Source organism: Periplaneta americana, chromosome 2 (assembly GCF_040183065.1).
Source record: "Periplaneta americana isolate PAMFEO1 chromosome 2, P.americana_PAMFEO1_priV1, whole genome shotgun sequence".
Taxonomy (NCBI): Eukaryota; Metazoa; Arthropoda; class Insecta; order Blattodea; family Blattidae; genus Periplaneta; species Periplaneta americana.
This window is the reverse complement of record NC_091118.1, coordinates 158161073-158182803: the sequence shown is the minus strand read 5'-3', so window position 1 is coordinate 158182803 and position 21731 is coordinate 158161073. Positions and strand designations below refer to the sequence as shown.

The 21731-nt window shown below is 34.2% G+C and overlaps 1 protein-coding gene across 1 annotated transcript in view; it reads left to right on the top strand.

Annotated features, from left to right (window-relative positions):
* The window catches only part of LOC138694717 (homeobox protein abdominal-A homolog), a 381396-nt gene that overhangs the window by 30808 nt on the left and 328857 nt on the right, over positions 1-21731 (top strand). The window contains exon 2 of the mRNA XM_069818706.1: positions 617-649. Within this exon, the coding sequence (XP_069674807.1) occupies positions 617-649 (33 nt within the window). The remainder of the gene's footprint in view (positions 1-616; positions 650-21731) is intronic.

Genomic DNA, 21731 nt, shown 5'->3' with positions numbered 1-21731 from the left:
ACTCTGACTGGCATTTAACTGTTGAGCTGCACAACTGAAGTCTGTTAAAAATTTTAAATTAAATTAATACAGTTTTGTAACTTACTTTCCCATTGTTGATAGGACTGCTAATTTTCAAATAACTCTGATGTTAAAGGGATTACTGAACATGTGTTTAAATCTCTATTGTTGAAATGTATTTTTAAAAGTTAATGGAATTTTGTTTTGTTTTATTGTTAAACCTAATATAATATGGACTGTTTTATATGAAATATGGAAAATATATGGAAATTAACGAAAATATGTACTAAACTCTAAAATATGGAAAAATATGGAAAATAAAAGTAGGATTTTTCAACCCTACACATTGTGAAACATAAAGATAATGCAAAATATAAATTATATTAGCTTTATAAGTAAATATGTATTTACATATAAATCCTTTCCCTGGTTATCATCATACTATTTATAATATTTAATGTTGGAATAATTTGAATACTATAATCATCATTTTGTCTTACGTTACCATCTATTGCCATCATTTATAATAGTGCTATTTTACATTTTAATATAAAATTATACATCTCTGAAATAGATTAAAAATAATCTTTTATTTATGTTGCTGATTTTTTTTCAGATTGGATGAGCCCCTTTGACAGAGTCGTTTGTGGTAAGTAGCAAAAAAAAAAAAGATATCTATATTTAATCATTTTAAAACAATTTCAGTTTTAATTTGAAGGTGAAAGTTGTGCATGTCACACTCATATAAGAGCATATCAGTTGATAATTTCTACAAAATTAGCACTGCTTTTCATCAATTTCTTGCATGTGGGGCTTGATTGCACTAATTTCAGCACATTTAGTTTTCTGTGCACAGTTAACTAAAAATCACCTGTGTTTATAAGGTCTTCAGCTTCATTCTATCTAAAGTCTTAAAGTTTTCAGGAAATCTTGAGTGAAGTGTTGGACTTTGAACGGAAGGGGAAAAAAAAGTCTGACTAGACATACATGTTATATGACTTCCGCGAAATATTAAATTTTCATCTGACGTATATTAAAAATGTGATTTATTTCTTTGAAGTGGCAAATGGAATTAAAAATAGGAGTTTTTTCGACAACTTAAAGTAAATTTAAGCAGTATTAAGTGAGAATAACAGTTTCCAATGACCATATTCTTCAAATCATGATCGTTACTATTCCAGGCTGGGCATTAAGTTGTCTTAAGTAATTGTTTTCGTAATGAATTTTTATGTACCGAAATTCACGTCTAGTGTGATTTCGATAGGTATATCGATGTGATTTCGGCCCTCGTACAAGAGTCCGCAATTTTTAAGGCGTTGAATTATGAAAGTAGTTTCTTTTTATCGTTTCGAATTATTTTGGCAGAGTTACAAAGCTATTCCAGCGATCACTAAATTTATAATTGATTGAAATAGAGTATTATAGTCAACATAAAGTTGCTTAAATCTGTGTAGCAATTCATGTCAGCCTATAACTCGGATTTTGCAACTTTTGCTTTTATTCTTCTTGAAAATAAAGTTCCCTTACGCCGTTGATTTAATATTCGATGCCGTAAGTTGTCAGTACCAGTACAAGTTAAATTTCTTGCATTGCATTTGAGTGTAGGTTTTCCTGTGATCTCCATGCCAAAATTGTCCTTATTTTTTCTCGTGTTTAAATGCAAAACATTTGCATATTACATTTTAAGTAGTTTTACTCTCAAAACTAGTCATGCCACTACACACAGCAATGGATAATTTAATGTTGATTTGTGAAGGTAACTGATTTTTTAATGAAAATAAAATTTAATGTTTTTGCTATATAGTTCATAAACAGTCGGTCAAATATCAGCAAAGTTGTTACCCTTTCTTCCTTTTGTCAGTTGAATTAATTTTGTTTATCTGTAGATGCATTTACATAATACAATATATTGATCTGATGCACATTTTGTACCGGTGTCTCATATTTATTTATTTATTTATTTATATCAATTATTTTTTTTATTTCTGAATTATACGATGTAGACTTATGATGTTTAGGATAGCACTGGAAGGTATTCAAAATTTATTTCTTGTTCACACGTGAAATTATTTATTTTTTGCCTTTCATTTTTGCGCATTTACGTATCTATATTTTCTATAGCACGTAGTGTTACCACAGTCTAGTATATACATTCACGAAGCTTGAGTTGTGAGGGTGCTAGGAACACTAGATTGTGCCGGTACTATTTCGCATTGTCTGTAATGAGGCGATAGTAGCGATCCTAGTGGTTAGCAACTATCTGTGGATGCGTATTTACTACGTATTGAGCTTCGTGACTATATACTAGACTGTGGTGTTACTGTTTCTGACGGTTTAGCAGATTTATTCTTTTAATTTATAATTGTGTTCATTTGAGAGTATTATTCTTGATTTCCGCCTTCCTTTTTAGTAAGTTATATAAAAAAAATTCACATACTTTGTTGACCTAAGATAATAATTTGAATCTGTTATATATTGAATAGTACTTTTTTCCGTGAATTAATGGTACTGAAAATTATGCTAAATTTATTTCTTGTTCACACGTGGAATTATTTATTTTTCGCCTTTTGTCTTTTGCACAATTACTGCACTTACTGTATTTTCTATAGCACATAGTGTTACTGTATCTAACGGTTTAGCAGATTTATTCATTTGTTCAATTGAAAATATTACTTTTGAATTTTCTCTTCGTTTTTAATATGAAGTAAATTCACATACTTACTTCGTTGACCTAAGATAATAATTTGATTTTATTGTACACTAAATGCAACTTTATTCCGTGATTTAAACATCGTCTTGTATTAATCATTCTGATAAGTATGCTACATAATATATATTTCTTCTTCACACGTATAATTATTTATTCTTTATTTTTTTGTAGTTTAATTTCGCACATGTACACATTTGTACTTTCTATCCTCCTGAGTCCTGAGAGTACAGTATGCAATACTATACTTCATACATGATTATGATATAAGATACCGAAGTATAGTATAATATACCTGCATTTGTGCCCTAATTGTAACCTGCAGTCGACCTGGTTGGCGAGTTGGTATAGCGCTGGCCTTCTATGCCCAAGGTTGCGGGTTCGATCCCGGGCCAGGTCGATGGCATTTAAGTGTGCTTAAATGCGACAGGCTCATGTCGGTAGATTTACTAGCATGTAAAAGAACTCCTGCGGGACAAAATTCCGGCACATCCGGCGACGCTGATATAACCTCTGCAGTTGCGAGCGTCGTTAAATAAACCATAACATGTCAGTGACTATTTTTTTTGAAGTGTAGAATTATATTGAACTAAAAATAAAACAACAAATGTCTCAGGACTCAGGATACTAAAGCACTTAGTGTTGCTATGTCTGGTCGTTAGCGGATTTATTCTTTGATTCTACTCTATTTTGATTTATTTGAAAAATAATTTTATGCACATACTTTGTTGATATGTTGCATTGCAATAAATATCACTATATTCCATAAATTGAACTTTGTCTCGTGTTTATCATATTTAAGCTGTATGGAATTTTTGTTAGACTGTTATGGGAAAATATTTACCAGTCGTCCTACTACATTATTTCTACTTAGACAAAAATTTCATTATGATTATCCGTCAATCTGTAGGTAATACTAAATCGTACTGTATTATATTCATTAATAACAAGGTAGTAACTTCGAACGAAAAATCTTCGTCTTCCCGTGTAAACTGATAATATCGGCACAACATTAAAGTTCCTAGTGTTAGCAGTGAAAGAATTATAGTGTTGTGGAATGTAAGGCCGGCCTATTGTTGGAGAGATATTGCTTTTAATTCGTTCATATATTGCCGGAAGTAATATTGTTGCAAGTAAGTCGTATTATATTCCTATTCGTTTACAGATTAATATAACTACATTTTAGTGTTGGGGATAAATTTCTGCTCAGTTGCTTTAATGGTTAATAAATATTCAAATATTGTGCATAAGCATATTTGTAAGAGTAATGTCTTCCTAATTAATGGACAGATTAACAAAAATGTTGCAGTGTTCGTCTTAGGTATAAAAATTATTATATTATCCGAGGTAGACTCCTGCGCAATTTATCAAGTATTTATTATTTTGTATAAGACAGTAGTGGAAATTTTGTTGGGGATGCCTAGACGCCATAATGACATTTCATTAAATTCCACAATAAACAATAAATTGAAATGAAGATCATTTCACCGGAATATTACAGTGAAATTGAATTCTCCAATGTTAAAAGGAACTAAGTCAAAAAATAAAAAAATACAACTTTTCAGGAGAGAAAAAAAAATGCAATTTTGAGTTTATTTGGTAAAACAAAGTATTGTTTTGTTATATTATTAGGGGCCTATTAAACACATTTTTTGACTACCCTAACTGTTAAACACCCCAATATTTCCGAACTTATAAGTTATAACATTTTAAAACCAGAAGAAAAGTGAAAAATGCATTATTTTGACTTAGTTCCTTTTAACATTGGAGGATTCAATTCTACTAGTGTGTAGTTAATTAGTTTTGAGAATTGTAGAAGCTCCAATTATGCTAATAATTGTTTATAATGGACATTTTACTTCAAAATATTCGAAACTCAGAATTATTCATTGTAGTTTCCTGTGAGTCTAAGTGAAAATATTTTTATAATACACATGAATTGATGTGTTCTGATACTGATACAGAATAAATATTACGAAAATTTGCGTTTCGTATTTTAGACAAAGGAAAGCGTTTTCATGGGAACATTATGGCTATAGGCTTAATACATTACATATGGCTGATTTCCTAAGGAGTACAGAATGAAAATTGGGCTGGTTTACTTGCTAACATAGGTTAACGAACACGGTAAGGAAAGGTCTCCAAAACGATTTAAGACACAGAAATAAACGTCGTAACCAAAATTTGCTAATATAGCCTATGCAGCTCCTACCAAAAGTTTAAGGACACTCCACTATAAATAATGTTTCACTCCTGTCCTTGTACTTTGGCCTATGTGAAACACTCATAGACCAAATTCCTGTGAAAAGTGAAGTTTTTACTGCAAACCCAATCTGTCTATAGTCCAAACTGTGGATTATATAACAGTTTTTCTGTTGTGAGGCTTTTTGACAAATTGCATATTTTGTAGAAAAAAATAATTACTCCAGAATGGGTTGACTTAGATCAGTGAATTTTGGGATAGAGTTAGACATATCTGAAGGACTTATTGTGAAATTATTGCTTTTTGTTTAAAATAATTGTGACAGTTCGTGCAGGCATTGAAATCCAGTTCTTTTTTCCTTTTTGAAACATTGCCATTTTCTAAAATTCTCTTGAGTTTGAAATTCGCATCAAATAGACCCGGGTCTGCTATTGCCATTTACAAAATTACATTGGGAGTTGGTAACATTGATGAATCAGCTTAGTCCCTCCATTTTTGTAATCGGCTGTGGAGTTTACTACAAGTGTAGATTTCCTCCTTGAAAAAAAAAAAAAAAGAAAACAGTTTGAAATTCAGTGAATGTGGACGTTAATTCGCAGATTATTAGGATGTGAAAGAATGACTGAAGATAATATCTAACTCCTTTCCAAAATTCATTCATGTAAGTTAACCCATTCTGGAGTAATTAATTTTTTTCCTACAAAATATGTAATTTTTCAATAAGTTTCATAACAGACAAATTGTTATATAACCCATAGTTTGGAAGATAGATAGATTGGGTTCGCAGTAAAACTTCACTTTCCACAGGCATTTGGTCCCTATATAAACAACAGGTGCTTTCACATAAATGTAAGAACAGGAGTGAAACATCACTTATGGAGGGGTGTCCTTAAATTTTTGTTAGAATCTGTAATCTATACGTTAAGCAGTGTTGTAATATTCTATTTTTCATTTTACGGTGTATCTTATTTTAAATAAAGTTGTGGAAATTGAGTAGCAGTTGTTATACATATACCGCTTCTCAATGTTATCATGAGGACAGTAGTGAAAGACATTCTTTATAATGCCAAGAAGTTATCAGACTACATTTATAAATTATATATTCACATACATTAGCTTTACATTTCTACTAGAATAGTTCCTAACGTTGTTTTGCTATTTACTTGAAATGGATCTTTAAAAGTCTAGAAATATTAAAAGACAACAGTAATTTATAATACAATTTTAATATTATTTAGGGTGGTATTAGACAAATACGCGCCAGTAGGTCTGTTGTGAAAGAGATTTTCCCCTTATATTTTCTTATACAGTACAGTAAAATGTAAAGCAATACATACAGTGGAGTACATATTATATTTTAAACCTTCGTTTGTGTAATCGACAATAATATTTGTTTGTATAGTTTAATTAGGCCTACTTTAATGCACACTTGATGGATTTTTCTTTATTTTTTCAATACTATGGGTGTAATATTGTAATTCCATAGTTCTAATGTATAAAAGTAAGTTTTATTTAATTTTTCTAAACTCATTTTTTTACTGTCCGGATTAAGCGAAGTCCGGCTTATCGAGGTCCGGATTAACGAGATTTTACTGTATTTCACGCACATTATTTCTAAATTTATTGACTCTAGAATGAATTTGAATTTCTGTATGTATATGTGTTAATTATTACAAGGTAATTATCATAAAAGCAAATATGTCTGGGGAAATGCGGAAGTAGCGTTTCATATTAATTTATTACCTAATATCTTCCCTGTATATTTTTCTCATCCCATTTCATTCCTTGCTCTTTTTATCACGTTTGTGAGTAGACTATATTTCTGGAAGAAATCAACACTAATTTGATAATTTATTAATATCATAAATCTTTTCCTTTTTGTGTTGAATTATTAATTAATTCGAAGTCTGAAATTTAATGTTTATCAAATTTTTATTTACTCTGAGTTAATTTGTGTCTTTGGGAACATATATTTTCCGCCTAAAATCGATTTATGTTACTTTTTTCTCGCGTAAATAATTTGATAAAATAATACCTTTACTGAGATTCCTCCCTGACTTTTATTTTTAAAATCCTCATACGTCTGTCATATAATATAGTAGCTTCCGTTGTGGGATAAAAATAGTCCGCTAGTACTGTGGCTCTTAGTTACTTCCCTACTAACAGCTTCAAAGCACAGCTGCGTTAACTTTCACTAATGCCGTCAAGTGCTGGAAAGGTAGGGTCAAAAACTCTCTTGTCAAAACTTCACTTACTGGCTTAGTGGTGTTTCGAGACAACTCTCCACAAAATATGTAGACAATTACTCCAACATTGTCTTAGGTCAGAACTGTGATTGACATCCAATTCTTGAATTTTTTTTTCTTCATTGACGTCTGTGAATTCAAAGATGTATAAAATTGTTTTATTTTATACCTCCTGATACTTCGGTACCGTTCTTGTTCTATACATTTTTACATAACAACAGAGAAATCAGTATTTTAAATTTGTTATGGATCATTCATTTGCTAGAATTATACATCTCATTACGTAAAACTAATTTATTACTACACAGGCGACTCATAAGTAAGTTACAAATCGAAGTAGCGAACTATATTTTAGTATGAGACACCCGTTACTGCCATCGCTACATGACAGTATTGTACACATGTCAAGATGGTCGATGTGCGCACAAGCGAAACTAATAAGCAGCAGTTGCAAGGTGGTGTAAGCTTGTATACTCCTGTCATTGTCGAGCAGCGCTCCGTTGTGCGATTTTTCTTGGCATAAGATCAGCAAACGATATTCATAAAGAAATGCTTCCCTTTATGGCGAGTACTGCCTGTCATGTCGAGATATCTAAATTTGTTTGAGTGCAGAAGATTTCTGAAGGATGGACGAGTATCGAACACCGAATCCGTTGGCCAGTTTAGATTGTCACGGATGCAAATGTGCAACAAGTTGGCGACTTGATCCGAACAGACAGAATGAAAGGGACGATATGCTAGCCCGGATAGTCACAAGTGATGGGTCTTGGGAAGATCATTACTAGCCCGAAACAAAGCGTGCATCAATACTCGAATCAAGTCGCCTATGCTAATCTCGAACAGAGGTGTCTCCATCTTGCAACTGAAACTTATTGATCTACACAGAGTAGATATACATTGGTGCTAAAATTCAGAGTATACATGACTAATTCACTATTGTATGGGTTTCTAACTGTATAAGTAAAAAAGTTTTTCATTTATCCTTGGTGTGGATTCAAAACAAAACTATTTTTTTTCTGCGATGGCAGGGCCCTTAACTTGCCGTTATTCGCCCCAACTTTACGATCGTGGCTCATAGATTTCTCTAATATTTAGAAGTGTAGACTAATTAGTTCGTCAAAGACTATCCAGAGTGCACCACAGGTGATGGGTCTATATTACACTCGCAATGAGGATGATGATGGAGAATAAATGTTGGGATGTCACAGGGAACCGGATGACCCTGAGAAAACCGCTATGTTGCCTGACCACGGCCTAGCCCAATACGGGAACAAAAATAAAGTTTTATAGCATTTTCATGGAACGTAATAAATTATGGACAGAATTCCAGAGAAAGTTCAGTAAAAGTAATGAATTTCGCAATACCTTAAAGACACAAGAAGTAATAGATACTACTTGGAAACCGGAGTGAAGTGCGTGATCAGGTCTGCGGCGCTGAGAAAGCAGGAAGAAAACAATTTAAGTATTATTAGTTGAAAAAATGCAGCTTGGACTTCTTCCATTACTGATGAAATATGTAGAAATTAACAACGTTTCGTTTCGAAAGTGGAATATACGTACTTTTATCGTCAAGTGAATAAAAGGTATTGTAATTTTTTTGGGGGTCGTTACCAATGGCAAAATCCACGAGTAAGTAGGATATTCTTGCCACCTTTTTTTTACGTAGATAAAGAAACCTGGAGGAAATATAACGATGCCACCACAGCAATAGGCTATCTTAAGCCTTGGTTTTTCTGAACCGACGCATGCGACGTGCGAGGTGCGAGGCCCGCCTCGCACAAATCCGGACTACACGAGAGATAGCGAGTGGTTTCTATAACTGCGAGATGCGAGGGCGTACCTCTCAGTTATAGAAACCACTCACTATCTCTCGTGTGGTCCGGATTTGTGCGAGGCGGGCCTCGCACCTCGCACGTCGCATGCGTCTGTTCAGAAAAGCCAGGGCTTTAGTGGCATCAACCGACCAGGCTGTATCACCTATACAAAGCATTGGTTCGATCCCCATGCATATACCCCTCCATCTTTCTCACACAAGCCCCTCCAAGGACTCAATCAAAATTCGAAGCCCGCTAAAGAGAAATCCTCCGCTAAATCTTACAGCTACGCGTACGCACCAGAAACAACATAGTTTATAGTACTATAACAAACACGAAGCCTCTTCTCACACATCTCACCACATAAACAGGAAATGCACACACTCAGCAATAAACCGCCTTTATACACAACACATCTTCGCAAATCCACCGAACACAAATAACAAAGCAACACTAGAGAAACATCTCTTCAACTACCACCAGTTCCAACCACCAAACAGAAACACATACAAACAAAACCGCAACTACGTGTTGGGAATTTGAATACTATCTGAGAGAACACGTGACAGCAACAGAGAGGCAGATCAATAAAATAGTTTGCCCCCAAGAAAGTCTCCATAACCACCAAGACACTGTGCCACCGGAAAGGGAGACTGAAAAAAACACTTAATAAAGAGAGTATAAAGTTTCCTACAGCACACATAAACAATTTAACCCTGTCACTTCCTAATCCTCTACAAAACAATAGCGTAAATCACAAAATTGGACTTATACCGGAGTAAAATCAATCACTCCACTCTACTTCACCCATACATCTACTGGAACTTATGCCAGAAATAATTTCATATATGTATATTTCTTGTTATTTATTACTGTGACTGAAGAGGGCAGTCTGCGCGTGTAGCACCCTATGACGACCGCTGACTCAAAGTCGGCAATGTCAATAAGCCATGTCATATAGCAGGGAATACCGACGGAAGGAATGCGATAAGGAAGAGAGGGCGAAAGGAAAGATCACGAGATACTGTACTCCAATCAGGAGAAAGTCTCAGGAGAATGAGACGCAGCGGAGTTATGCTGTGAATGAATGTTGTCATAAAATGTCATGGGTCACACACCTGGGTACATACATCTCCATTGGCTAACTCTCAAAGTACAAACGATAACACTGATACATATTTATACTACCCTAGTTACAAAATTAGATCACGGTTAATCTCCTGGTCTTTTAATCCCTCCATGCAGGAAATAGCATATGCAGGAGAGCGCATGTTTTTTAAACTGGCATTATAACGGTAATATTATCTATCTACTTCGCACCAATAGATGACACAATAGTAAGCACATTCCTTTCACGGTTAATCTCCTGGTTGGAGAACAGTAGCTTGAATGATATTCAAGAGTACAGTCGGAAGAGAAATGACATCGATAGAATCAGTTATGATAGTTACATTACGACTTTAGTTTGTTCCATTGCATGTGAATACGTGTCTTGTATCGCACGGTATTATTATTTCATTCGTAAGCATATGTTTCGCGTTAATTAGCTTGGAATTTTTCTCTTGCTACGTTCTTTATTTCCACAGCGATGTCCTCATTTGTTCATCTTCTTGGAAGAGACAGTACTTTCATCGACTCGTACCTCTCGCTCCCTCGGCGTGCCTACATATACACGTCAAAACAGACAGCAACGCCACCATTGTTTTAAGAAATCGTTCCTTGCACGAGCTTACCATACATGAAAAGTTAAGGCAAAGCCAGTCTTAGAAATGTAAATTGTTGTGTGTTTCAACGGCAACGTGGAGTCAGATTATATTTTTTCAATTTTAGTTTTAAAAAATTTTGTAAAAACTACATCTAAAAATAACGAACGGGACCTGAGCTCTGATAACATGCTCAAGCGTGGATTCAGCTTCTTCTGGTTATCTGGTTGAATTTTTTCACTTAGGTTCTCCCTGGTCGTAAGCAGAATGCCATTTAATATCATGACAAATCCTTGGAGTTGTCAAAATATGTCATTATTACCAATTTCATTGACACTAGATAACCATGCAGTTGATACGGTGTCATTAAATATCAGATTAAAAATGAATTGTTTAGAAGAAGTCTTTCCACGTTAAGTACAATATTGGCTTAGATACCGACTTTCGGACAAAAAGAGACCTTTTTTTTTTAAATGGGTCACATTCTAAGGTGCGTTATTTTCCATAGTTACTTCATTGCTGTGATATTGTGTTTAAATACTTCTGCGTCATAAAAAATTCTGCAATATTTTGCTTCTTCTGTCAGTACTTAATCAATTATTATCAACAAAATAGTTCCTTGTATGCTAAAAGAAATTATTTTTTTACTGTCTAGACACACAGCTCATGAACCAAAGCTACTTCACCTTGAGTTTAAGGAGTCTGGAACAACAATCAAGTCCACACCTGTGGAGTAACGGTTAGCACGTCTAGCCGCGAAACCAGGTGGCCCGGGTTCGATTCCCGGTCGGGGCAAGTTACCTGGTTGAGGTTTTACCGGGGTTTTCCCTCAACCCAATACGAGCAAATGCTGGGTAACTTTCGGTGTTGGACCCCGGACTCATTTCACCGGCATTATCACTTTCATCTCATTCAGACGTTAAATAACCTAAGCTGTTGATAAAGCGTCGTAAAATAACCTACTACTACTACAACAACAATCAAAGCTGTCAGATACTGTAGAACATTACTGCGATTAAGGGCGGAAATTCGCAGGAAGAGATCTGTTCTTCTGTCTAGGGGTGTCAAGCGTCTACGTGAAATCGCCTGACTTCGCACTGCACAACGAACACAAAAAACGTTTCCATTTCTCTTACCGGAACATTATGACAGTGCTCCTTACAGTCCGGATTTAGCTCCATCAAATTTTAATTTGTTTGAGCCACTGAAGAAACATCTGGGAGGAAGAATATTTCTGGATGATGCAACTGTACAGGATGCTATCCAAGATGTTTGGAACATAAAGGGGCAGAAGAAATCTTCAAGCCCGTGCTACGAAAGGATAAGTGTATACATAATCTAGGAAAGACTGTAGAAAATCAGTTTGCAAACCAGCGTTGTAAATGTAATTTGTGCAAAATTTTCCTATACATAGTACATAAAAACCATAGCAAAACGGGGAATCTTACTTAGTTATCAACCTTCGAATAAACAATCTTTGCTCGAAAGGTAACTTGGATGTTTATCGACCTTACCTTTTCTCTCCATATTTTATTAATTTTGTGAATTGTTCCATTAATTTCATTGAGTTGCACGATTCTCCTCATTATCGGCACAAAACGAAGACTTGGTTATGATAAGAATCTGCGTGAACATTCAAACGACAAGTTAGCTGAGCGTTAGAAACATCGTTCCACATCGTTCAAGCAGGTTTTTTACCATTGCTATCACAAACACATCATCACTTCACGGAGCAGGCTATTCTCTACAGCCTGTATACCTCACTGTTTATTCGCTCTTCCTGTCGATCGATCTACCTCATAATTATATTGCAGTTATTTATTAGCTATTGCACACAAGTCACATATGAGCCGTGGAGGAAACGTGTCTTTGTAAGCGGAAGTAAATGAGTGGGCTTGGCTACCGCGTGGTACTGCCATAGCTGAAAACATTCAAACCCCAAAGAAGTAGTAAGATTATTGGCCGGTTTCACCAATCGTCAAGAAGACAAGTCAAATGTCAGATGTTTGGTATCAAGCTTTTATTTCCAATGTTATCAACGATCGCATTCTTTTGTCATTCATCAAATCGATGGACAGATCTGAAAATATTGTGTTTCAGTCCAATTGAGTTGACTACCATCAAATAGCTGACGAAGTATTACGTGTTTAGCCATCTTGAATGTTTTTAACGGACGTGAAGTGTTTTTTTTTTTTCATCTTATTGTAGTTACTTTTCTGTTGTTCCCCTTTTTGGGGATTTTCTCAGGGATTTCTTGCCTTCTGGGATGTTTCTTAGTGCCTTTGCAAATCGTCTTCCCTCATTCGTGATACATGGTTGTCCCACTTCTATCTTGTTGTCCAGTCTTGAATGTGTTCATTTAGTACTTTATTAAATGTTGTATTTCTTACAATTTTTTAAAGTGTAGCCACTTCCTTCTTTAGCAATATTTGTCTTCTTTTTGATAATCAGTCTTAGTTTCAGAGGTATATGTTAAGGACTTTGTATTTTACTGACTATAGTGTCTAAGATATTTGTTCCAAATAACGTTCATAGCTCTGGAAGCTCTTGCTGCTTTTCTTATTTTCTTCACTACTATCATATCCTTTCGTACATTCGATGCTTCTGTGATTTCGGCCATAACAGTATTATATACAAATAGTGAGGTCCACTATAAATTTCATTAATTTTTCACGTAGAACTACGCCTTTCTCTTCACTAAGGAGGGGGTAACTTAGGAATTGACCATCACATAAAAATGTAATCCCCTCTCGTTGTTCTTCTTGTATCCACCTTGTTCTTTGTCTTCCCATTGTTATCCTTGTATTCCATTTTATTTATTCCCCTTGTTCTCCTTGTATTACCCTTTTGTGATGACACAAGTAGTTCTTCCTGAAGATATGCAGCATAGTTTTTCGTTTAATAAAATGACAGGTAATTTTGATGCTATGATGATATATCAGGAGATACTAGAAAATACATTACCTGATTAACCTTTCCTTGAAAAGAATAACTGATTACGCGTATAATCACGTAATTATGTTATCGAAATTCAACAAGAACTATCATATCTTACCTGTGTGTGTTAAGGGAATAGAAGAAACGAATAAAAATCTTCCCGTCTATAGACCGCACAGGCAGGCCATCAAGCGTACAGTCACCAATAGGCTAGATAGGGATGCGACGAATTAGTGAACCTACAGGTGGCTTTTCAGTCCCCGAGATACCTCAGAGTTGATACACGTCTCTAACGGTCACCAGATAAACACTTATAACTATCTGGACGCTATGTGGTCTTCATGCGGATATTAGCGTGGGGCACTACAAAGTGTCTCTCGTTTAGCACCGGGAATTCTACGCCGATCCACCAGCAGGCTTTGATCCCGTTCGGCATCAGAGGAAGTTGTGAACGTTGTATAAAAGGAGTAACTGTCTTGTCGTCTCCACTCAGCATCATCGAAGCTCTTGCACGTTACTCTGAAACCATATTTTTAATTAATATGAAATAAAATAAAATGAAGAATAAGATGGAATGGCATTTTTAAACGGGATAACCGTGAAGAACACTTTCATTTCTGTCCTATTTGTCTGTCATAAGTGTCGGTCACATTATCCGTGGAGTATTTCCTACCTGTAAAAACGGTCACTTACCACTTCAGAAGAAAATGAATCCTGTTCGTCATACGAGAGGAAAAAAAATTGCGTTGCTTAAATACTTCAACAAAAAAAGACAAATTCAATCAACTTAATTTAAAATATCTGTAAATTAAATGTGTTCGGTGTTAGAAATGGCTAGTGGCAAAGTGTCTGGCGGTATACCTGCTGCATTTCTAGTAGGTCTACTGTGTGTTTTTATTTGCCGATTCTCCGCTATCGTCGCTTAAGTAACTTAAAGTACAAATTGGGTAATATTTGTATGATAATGTATGCAGTTGGTAGACATATGAATAACAACCGGCTTCTGTCCAGACATGGCAAACAGGTTAGAAACAACTTCTGCAGTCATGTGCTGGTATGGAATTGAGGTGATTATAGAGTAAGGACAATAATAAAGGTCAATATTTATATTGTAAATTGTTCACAAATGTGTGTAACTTGTAAACCACTTTTTTTTGTAAAAAAAACACAAAATCGCCTGCAGATATACTTTATTAAGTTGCTTCGATTTCCAACTGTATTATACTTATTTTACAAGACCGTGAACTAAATTTCGTGGTATATTTCTTTCGCGATTTCTTTCGAAAGCTTTTCTTTCTGTATTTCCATATTATAGAATACGTGTTTTTCAAGGGACATGAATATTTTGATAGCTTCACTAATGGTAGCAGTTTTATTTTTTGCTGAGTAAATAAAAATATATATGTGGTATAGTTTAGCAAAGCAATTAGGGATGTATAACTTGAAAAGCAACATATGTTTCGTAAAAAAATACAATTAGGCCTATTTGTCAAGTAGCTTTTAGGCTCATTGGACGTCATAACGTGGCATAAACTATAGGAACACCTAACACAACAAGATATTTAAATAATAATAAAATTTGAGTCATTATTATACTAATCTCATCGCTCCAAAATCGATGTTGGTTGACGTGTGATTTTAGTTATTTAAATTATTGCCAAAATAAGAGTGAACCATAAGTAAAGTCATTAATTTCAAGGAGTCATTCTTTGAGATATTTTAAAGAAAGAGTTTAATACAGTTCGGCTCGTTTTTGCTTCCTTTTCGAGAAAAAAAAAATTTTATGTGAAACATTTCATACCGTGTTTTGGGAAAGCCATTAATTGAATTTCCAATACGCTCAGTCAATTTAAGAGAGCACTGTATTATGATAATAAGTGATTGAAACAATTTTAGTTTTATCTTTAAATGTGCAGAAATTTAAGTCGAACAAATGTAACATTTTTAAATTTCTTTGGAGAACGAAAAGTTGCATGTTGTTCGGAAGCAAAAATGAGCAAAATTGTATTAAACAAAACAGATGCTCTGTTCTAATGCAGGAGCGAACATGACAATACTGTTGTTTACATAAAACGAGCAGAAAATACAAACCTCCAATCTCATTAATAGAATATTATGTTGAATTTACAGTTTATGTAACAATATTGCTCAATTTTTTAATTGTACGTCTAAAAAGTAAACAATAATGATTTTCTGCAAAAAAAATCACACGAACCTTTTTTCTAATGTAACATTTTAATTTCTCCCGCTTCTGTAAAGCAGTATCATTTTAAACAAATTTCTGGTTGTGTGAGTTTCGGAACGGGGTAAGAGACTTCTAGTTTCTAATAATCGTTGAGAAACTGCTACAAAAGTTCACCGATTAGGTAACCTTCTTTGAGGAAAACGTTAACTGTACATCCTTCTTGCCTCACTTGAATTACGACGACTTTCTCCATAAATTAATAACATAATATTCCCAAACTGTGAATGATATTGTCGAATACCCTGTACTGTACTACCAATGGACAGGGAGCTTGAACTCAGCTGACCTGCACTTACGTCTGTGCAGAGTACTGCCTGCTGAACACGTTGCCAAGTCTCTCACGCCAGAATATTAACAAATTTATGCGTGCATTTTTGTTTAATTTCACGTAATAGAACACACAAATATTTATTTAAACTAATATTAACTCTTTTCTAGATTTATCTACTGATGTAATTGTTTTCGTAATTCTAGTAACGATATAATAATAATAATAATAATAATAATAATAATAATAATGTTTTATTTTCGCTGGCAGAGTTAAGGCCATAAGGCCTTCTCTTCCACTCAACCAGCCTTAATCAATGCAATACATATTTAAATTACGAATATTTACACTACACTTAAAAGGTTATCCAGCAATATTCTTCAGTTAAGTTTTAACGACTAGTAGACTACATATTTATTTAAACTTAGATAAACCTATAAGGTAAAGTAGTAACTTAATTTATGAGCTAATTTAATCCAATCAATTATAATTAATTTAAGATTTGAGATAGCTAGTAAAATGATGAAAATTAATTTAATATAAGCTTACTAGAACTATGTTACAGGGAGAAAAAAATATATAAGTTATATACAAATCTAAAATATATTTCTATAGTGAGAATATTAATGTAATTACCATTAGAGGTTTTGTAAATCTATTTAGAGAAATTAATGATAATAATAAGAATGGACAGATGTTAGTTTCATTATATGTAATACATATTAATCAGCAATTAATTTGTTAAGTGAGAATTTATGTAATTTTGACCTAAATGAAGTTATTGTCCAACAACCCCTTACATCACTCGGTAACGAGTTCCAATTTCTAGCAACTGAAACTGTATAAGATGAAGAATATGAAGATGTCTTGTGGTAGAGTATAGGATAAGCAGTATAACACAAATAAAATTAGAAAAGAAATATCTTTTTTTCTGGGAAAACTATCGAGTTTTGACCTTACGTTGTATGGAAATTTTTTGATTCTGTAGACCGTCCCCGACGACTGTTTAAAGAACGGCACTTATACTCCTTACACCCTGTATATTGCTGCAGTATCTTTGATCTTCATATCATAATCTCATAACAACCTCGTTACTTGAAAAGTAAGGCAAATAAAGCGTTCCAATTACTGTCTGTAAGCTCAGTGCAATAACTACTGACCCGATACGTGGGCTATTCAGTCACGTTTCTATCCGAGCAGGAAAACGAACCGAAGACACGATCTGACAGAAAGACAAATATAACCGCTATGCAAGATTGTAGACCTGTTCGCCGTGGTCCACCGACAATATGCCATTAATCTCAATATCCATCACTTCTAGTAAAATAAATTCTCTGCGCCATACGTAGCGAACACGGCACTGGCAGTCCATGTACGTTCCATTCCATATTACATGCCAACCAGAACTCAAGTGTAAAATACTTCCAAGACAGTTGAAAGTACACTGAAACAATTTCTAGCATACTTAAGCTTTCACTTTGATATTAGTGTTGTAATCTCTTGCCAAACAAGATAATCTCCGGCTCGGATTGGAAGTATCTGTGATTTAAACTCCATCATTTAATACGTACGAGTAACTTCTAGTCGTGTTTTAAAGCTGTGGTAGCTTCACTACCCATGCATTTCTCATATTAAGACCACTTATAGAATTCGGTGGGATGAACAGCATAACGTTATGAAATGTGTGTCTAATTCGGAGTTTAATATCATTAAAATTGCTGTCATTAATGTGTCACGATTGCGGAAGTTTATAATTATTTTTTAATGTTGACTGTTGACATTTAACATAATATCCCGTAATGTGTTTATCAACAGTTGCTGTTGACATTTATTTGATCTTACTTTCAATATAAGAATATGATGGATTGTTAACATTTACTTCAGTTTATTTTAAATTCAAGTTTATAACGAATTGTTAACATATTTTATTTTTTATATATTGTCATGGAGACTTAAACTACTGACATTTACTTTAGTTTGGTTCCATTTGAACAGAAATGTAAAAATGTGACTCGCGGACTCATTATCCTCTCCTACCGATTTAGATGCGCGAGTTGGAATTGAGAGAGGATCGCGTGGTTTTGACTTAGCCTTGGTTTTTCTGAACCGACGCATGCGAGATTCGGACTACACGAGGGATAGTGAGTGGTTTCTTAGGTTAACTGCGACGTGCGAGGACTGCGCACCTCGCATAGTCCGGATTTGTGCGAGGCGGGCCTCGCAGCTCGCATGCGTCGTTTTAGAAACCAAGGCTTTAAACAGCTCCTCGCTCAGCGTCACATGAGTGCAGTAGGCTAGTAAGGAGGGAGGTAATACGTCACTCACGATTTTTTCTCATTTAAATCTCTGCATTAGAAATAGAGGAGGATTAAAGTAAGAAATATTGAATGGAGGAAATGAAGAAGCCAAATAAGAAAAGTGAGAGAAAGCATGAATTAATGATGCAAGAAATGAATAAAGAATTACTAGATAGCTGGAAATGTACGGAAAGCCCACTATAATTTAATAAGCCTGCTTACATATTTTATTCGTTGATCTTGAAAAGGCATTTGGTAGATTGGAACTAAATCATGTCTTAAAATTTTGAATAATAATAATAATAATAATAATAATAATAATAATAATAATGTACCAAATGGACTAATTAAATTAATAGAGGACATATATTTTAATAATTTTAGCCAAATCAAAATCCAAGGTCAATTGGAAATTGAAAACGAAATAATAGAATAAGTTACGCACTTTAATTATTTGGGTGTCAACAACACAAGTCAAGGAAACATAATCCAAGAAATAAACCACCATACTAAAAAAGCAACTAAAATATTAGGAGGTATTAGACATTACAACTATTCCGGGCAAACTGGGAATTCCAGTGAAAAAGTATTTTTCATAAATATTTCTTTGTTATTAGTGTAAGGCGTAGATACGATTCTAAATTCAAATATTCTAATGTTGTATTTTCGAAATAAAAATATTTTACAAGTAAATGGACGTTGAATCTAAGTTGTCTCGGCTAGGTTATACGTAGGCCTACTGTTTTATTTCCATAAAATTTTCAACACTTACTCATAGAGAGATCAGGGTTTAATGTATGTTTCTCAAGGAACTATTGTGGAAGAAATATTTTGTGAGTCTGCACTGTTGATTCCAGAGCTCCAGGATCAAGGAACGTTTTACTCTGTACTATTATTCTTCCTGTCATTTCTTTTCAGTAGTTTGGATTAATAACAGTTTTAATCTTACAGTTCAATTGTATATTTTGACTTAGAAATGTCATAGTTGTTTTGAAACTGTAAAACTGAAGGACATTAACTCATCTGTGACATCCGTGACGAAATCTGTATAACATCCTTGACATGGAAGAATAGCTATAAAATATTTACCGATTATATTTTTGTGAACTGATTGGATGTTATGAGATTTGCATAGCTTTCACATGGACATTACGAGAATTAATGTCTTTTTGCTTGAGGCAGAGATATAATTTTTACACTTTTTGTTAATAAGTTGTGAAATGAATTAAAAAATTTTGGAACATTCGTGACGGATTTATTGTCTGCAATAATAATAAATTGTATTGAACAATTCTTTTTCTGTAAAATGATACTGATCTTCTAAATTGATTCTAATAATAAAAGTTGACAAAAGTCATTTCATTTTCAATATATAGAGTTTGAAAATAGTAAAAATGTAATATCCGTGACAATTGGAATGGCTGATTAATGATTTGGTATAGAGAAATTTAATATATGAGAAAAGAGACAAAAGTTAGAATCTATAAAGCAGTAATCCGGCCCGTAATGACTTACGCCTTGGAGACAAGAGCAGAACCACAAGCACAAGACGAATGCTGAAAAGAAAGTATTAAGGAAAATAGCTGGATAGACCATGTATCTAGGATGTCTGCTGGAAGAATTGTACACACTGCAAGAGACAATATCCCAAGAGAAAAAAGAAGCCCAGGTCGGCGTAAAAGAAGATGGAAAGATTTAATTGGAGAGTAGGGAAGTCTTGATTAACCTCTGAACAGGCTGTTACTCCTATATGAAAAGAGAAGAAGAAGAAAAAGAAGATATAGGTGATAGAGTATTTTTAAATTCCATTGGTTAATTGACTAAAACTTATTTTTTTTAATTAATATTTTGTTACTCTCGTATAATTTTTAGTAAAATGACCGAAGACAGGTTGGATCCTCATAATGACATCACTCATGAGGCAACTAAGCCAGGAGACAATAGGGTAGGTTGGTCAGTTCCTTCCCCCTCCATTGCATACATCACTGGCTAGTAACATATTTCTTACATTATATTTACTTTTAATGAGAGGATTAAAAAAGAGGGAAGGACACGGATGAAGTTCCATAAAGTAATGGCGGTTCCAGTACTAAAATATGACTGGAAACCTGAGCAGGCAAAAGAAAAATTGAAACAGCGGACATAGATTTCTGAGGAGAACAGCTGGATATACAGTGCGAGGTGAGAAGAGGAATAAAGATATCAAAAATGAAATGCAAATATTTAATATGAATTAAAGAATATATAGACTTAATAATGAGAAGAAATGGCAGGAACGCCAAATCATCGAAAGCGGAGCCAACAAGTCATGAACTAAATTCCTAGAGATCAAAAGGGATGTGGGACGCCCAAGAAGAAGATGGGCAGATGAATTATAATTGTGTTTCCTATATGGACGTAACAGGCTGTACCTGCCTCCCATGATGATGATGATTATGATAGGATTGTAAGAATTAAAGTCTTTCTTTTATTCATTGTATTTTGTCATTAAGAGTGTGGTTTTTATTGCTTAACCCTTTCTAACCCAAATTAAATTTACAAGCAATCCATGTTGAAACAAACAGCTGTATTAGGACCAATTCAGTGACCAAGTTACGGGAGTGGCAACATTTGAAACAAAACTATATTGATGAAAATGTATTGAAATAGAAGTTATCCAGCAAAATTTACCTTCATATGTAACACACAAGTATATAAATGCTATAAAGTTAATTATTGCCATATGGTATCTATAGGTAAGAAAGGGTTAATATTCTCTGTATTCGATGTTCGCTTATTGAGGTTACGTTTAATTCACTTGCAAGTAGATTATGTAACACTCGACAGATGACAGTACGCGTACGCTTCGGAATGTGCAGCATCTAGGAGAGATTTTTTGAACTTCATATTACTATTTTCTATTACACATAAAACTTTGACAGTTTTTCGTGCCTTTAGGGCCTACTTTCAATACAGACGAACGTCGCGCGTCGCATTAAAGATCATGAGTGAAGAAAACAAGTAGTTCAATAAAAAGTTTGGATTGCAAGGTTAAGAATACAACGAACACATGAAAGGGAGAGTAGGCTGTTAGGAATTATTTTTTCCTGTTTTTTTTTTTTTTTTTTTTTTTCGCTAAACAAAAAAAAAAAACTATGTAACATAATAACTTAGGCCTACTATTCTGAGCAGTAAGCAACTTTAAAGTACCTCTCCATATAGATTGATGCACAATTTCAAAGTGGATCTCTGGTTCATACAGTTTGGCTCCGAGTTCCTGAAGCAAAACATTCACATCTTTCTAGTTTTGCAGCTTGCGTTTCATATAGTCA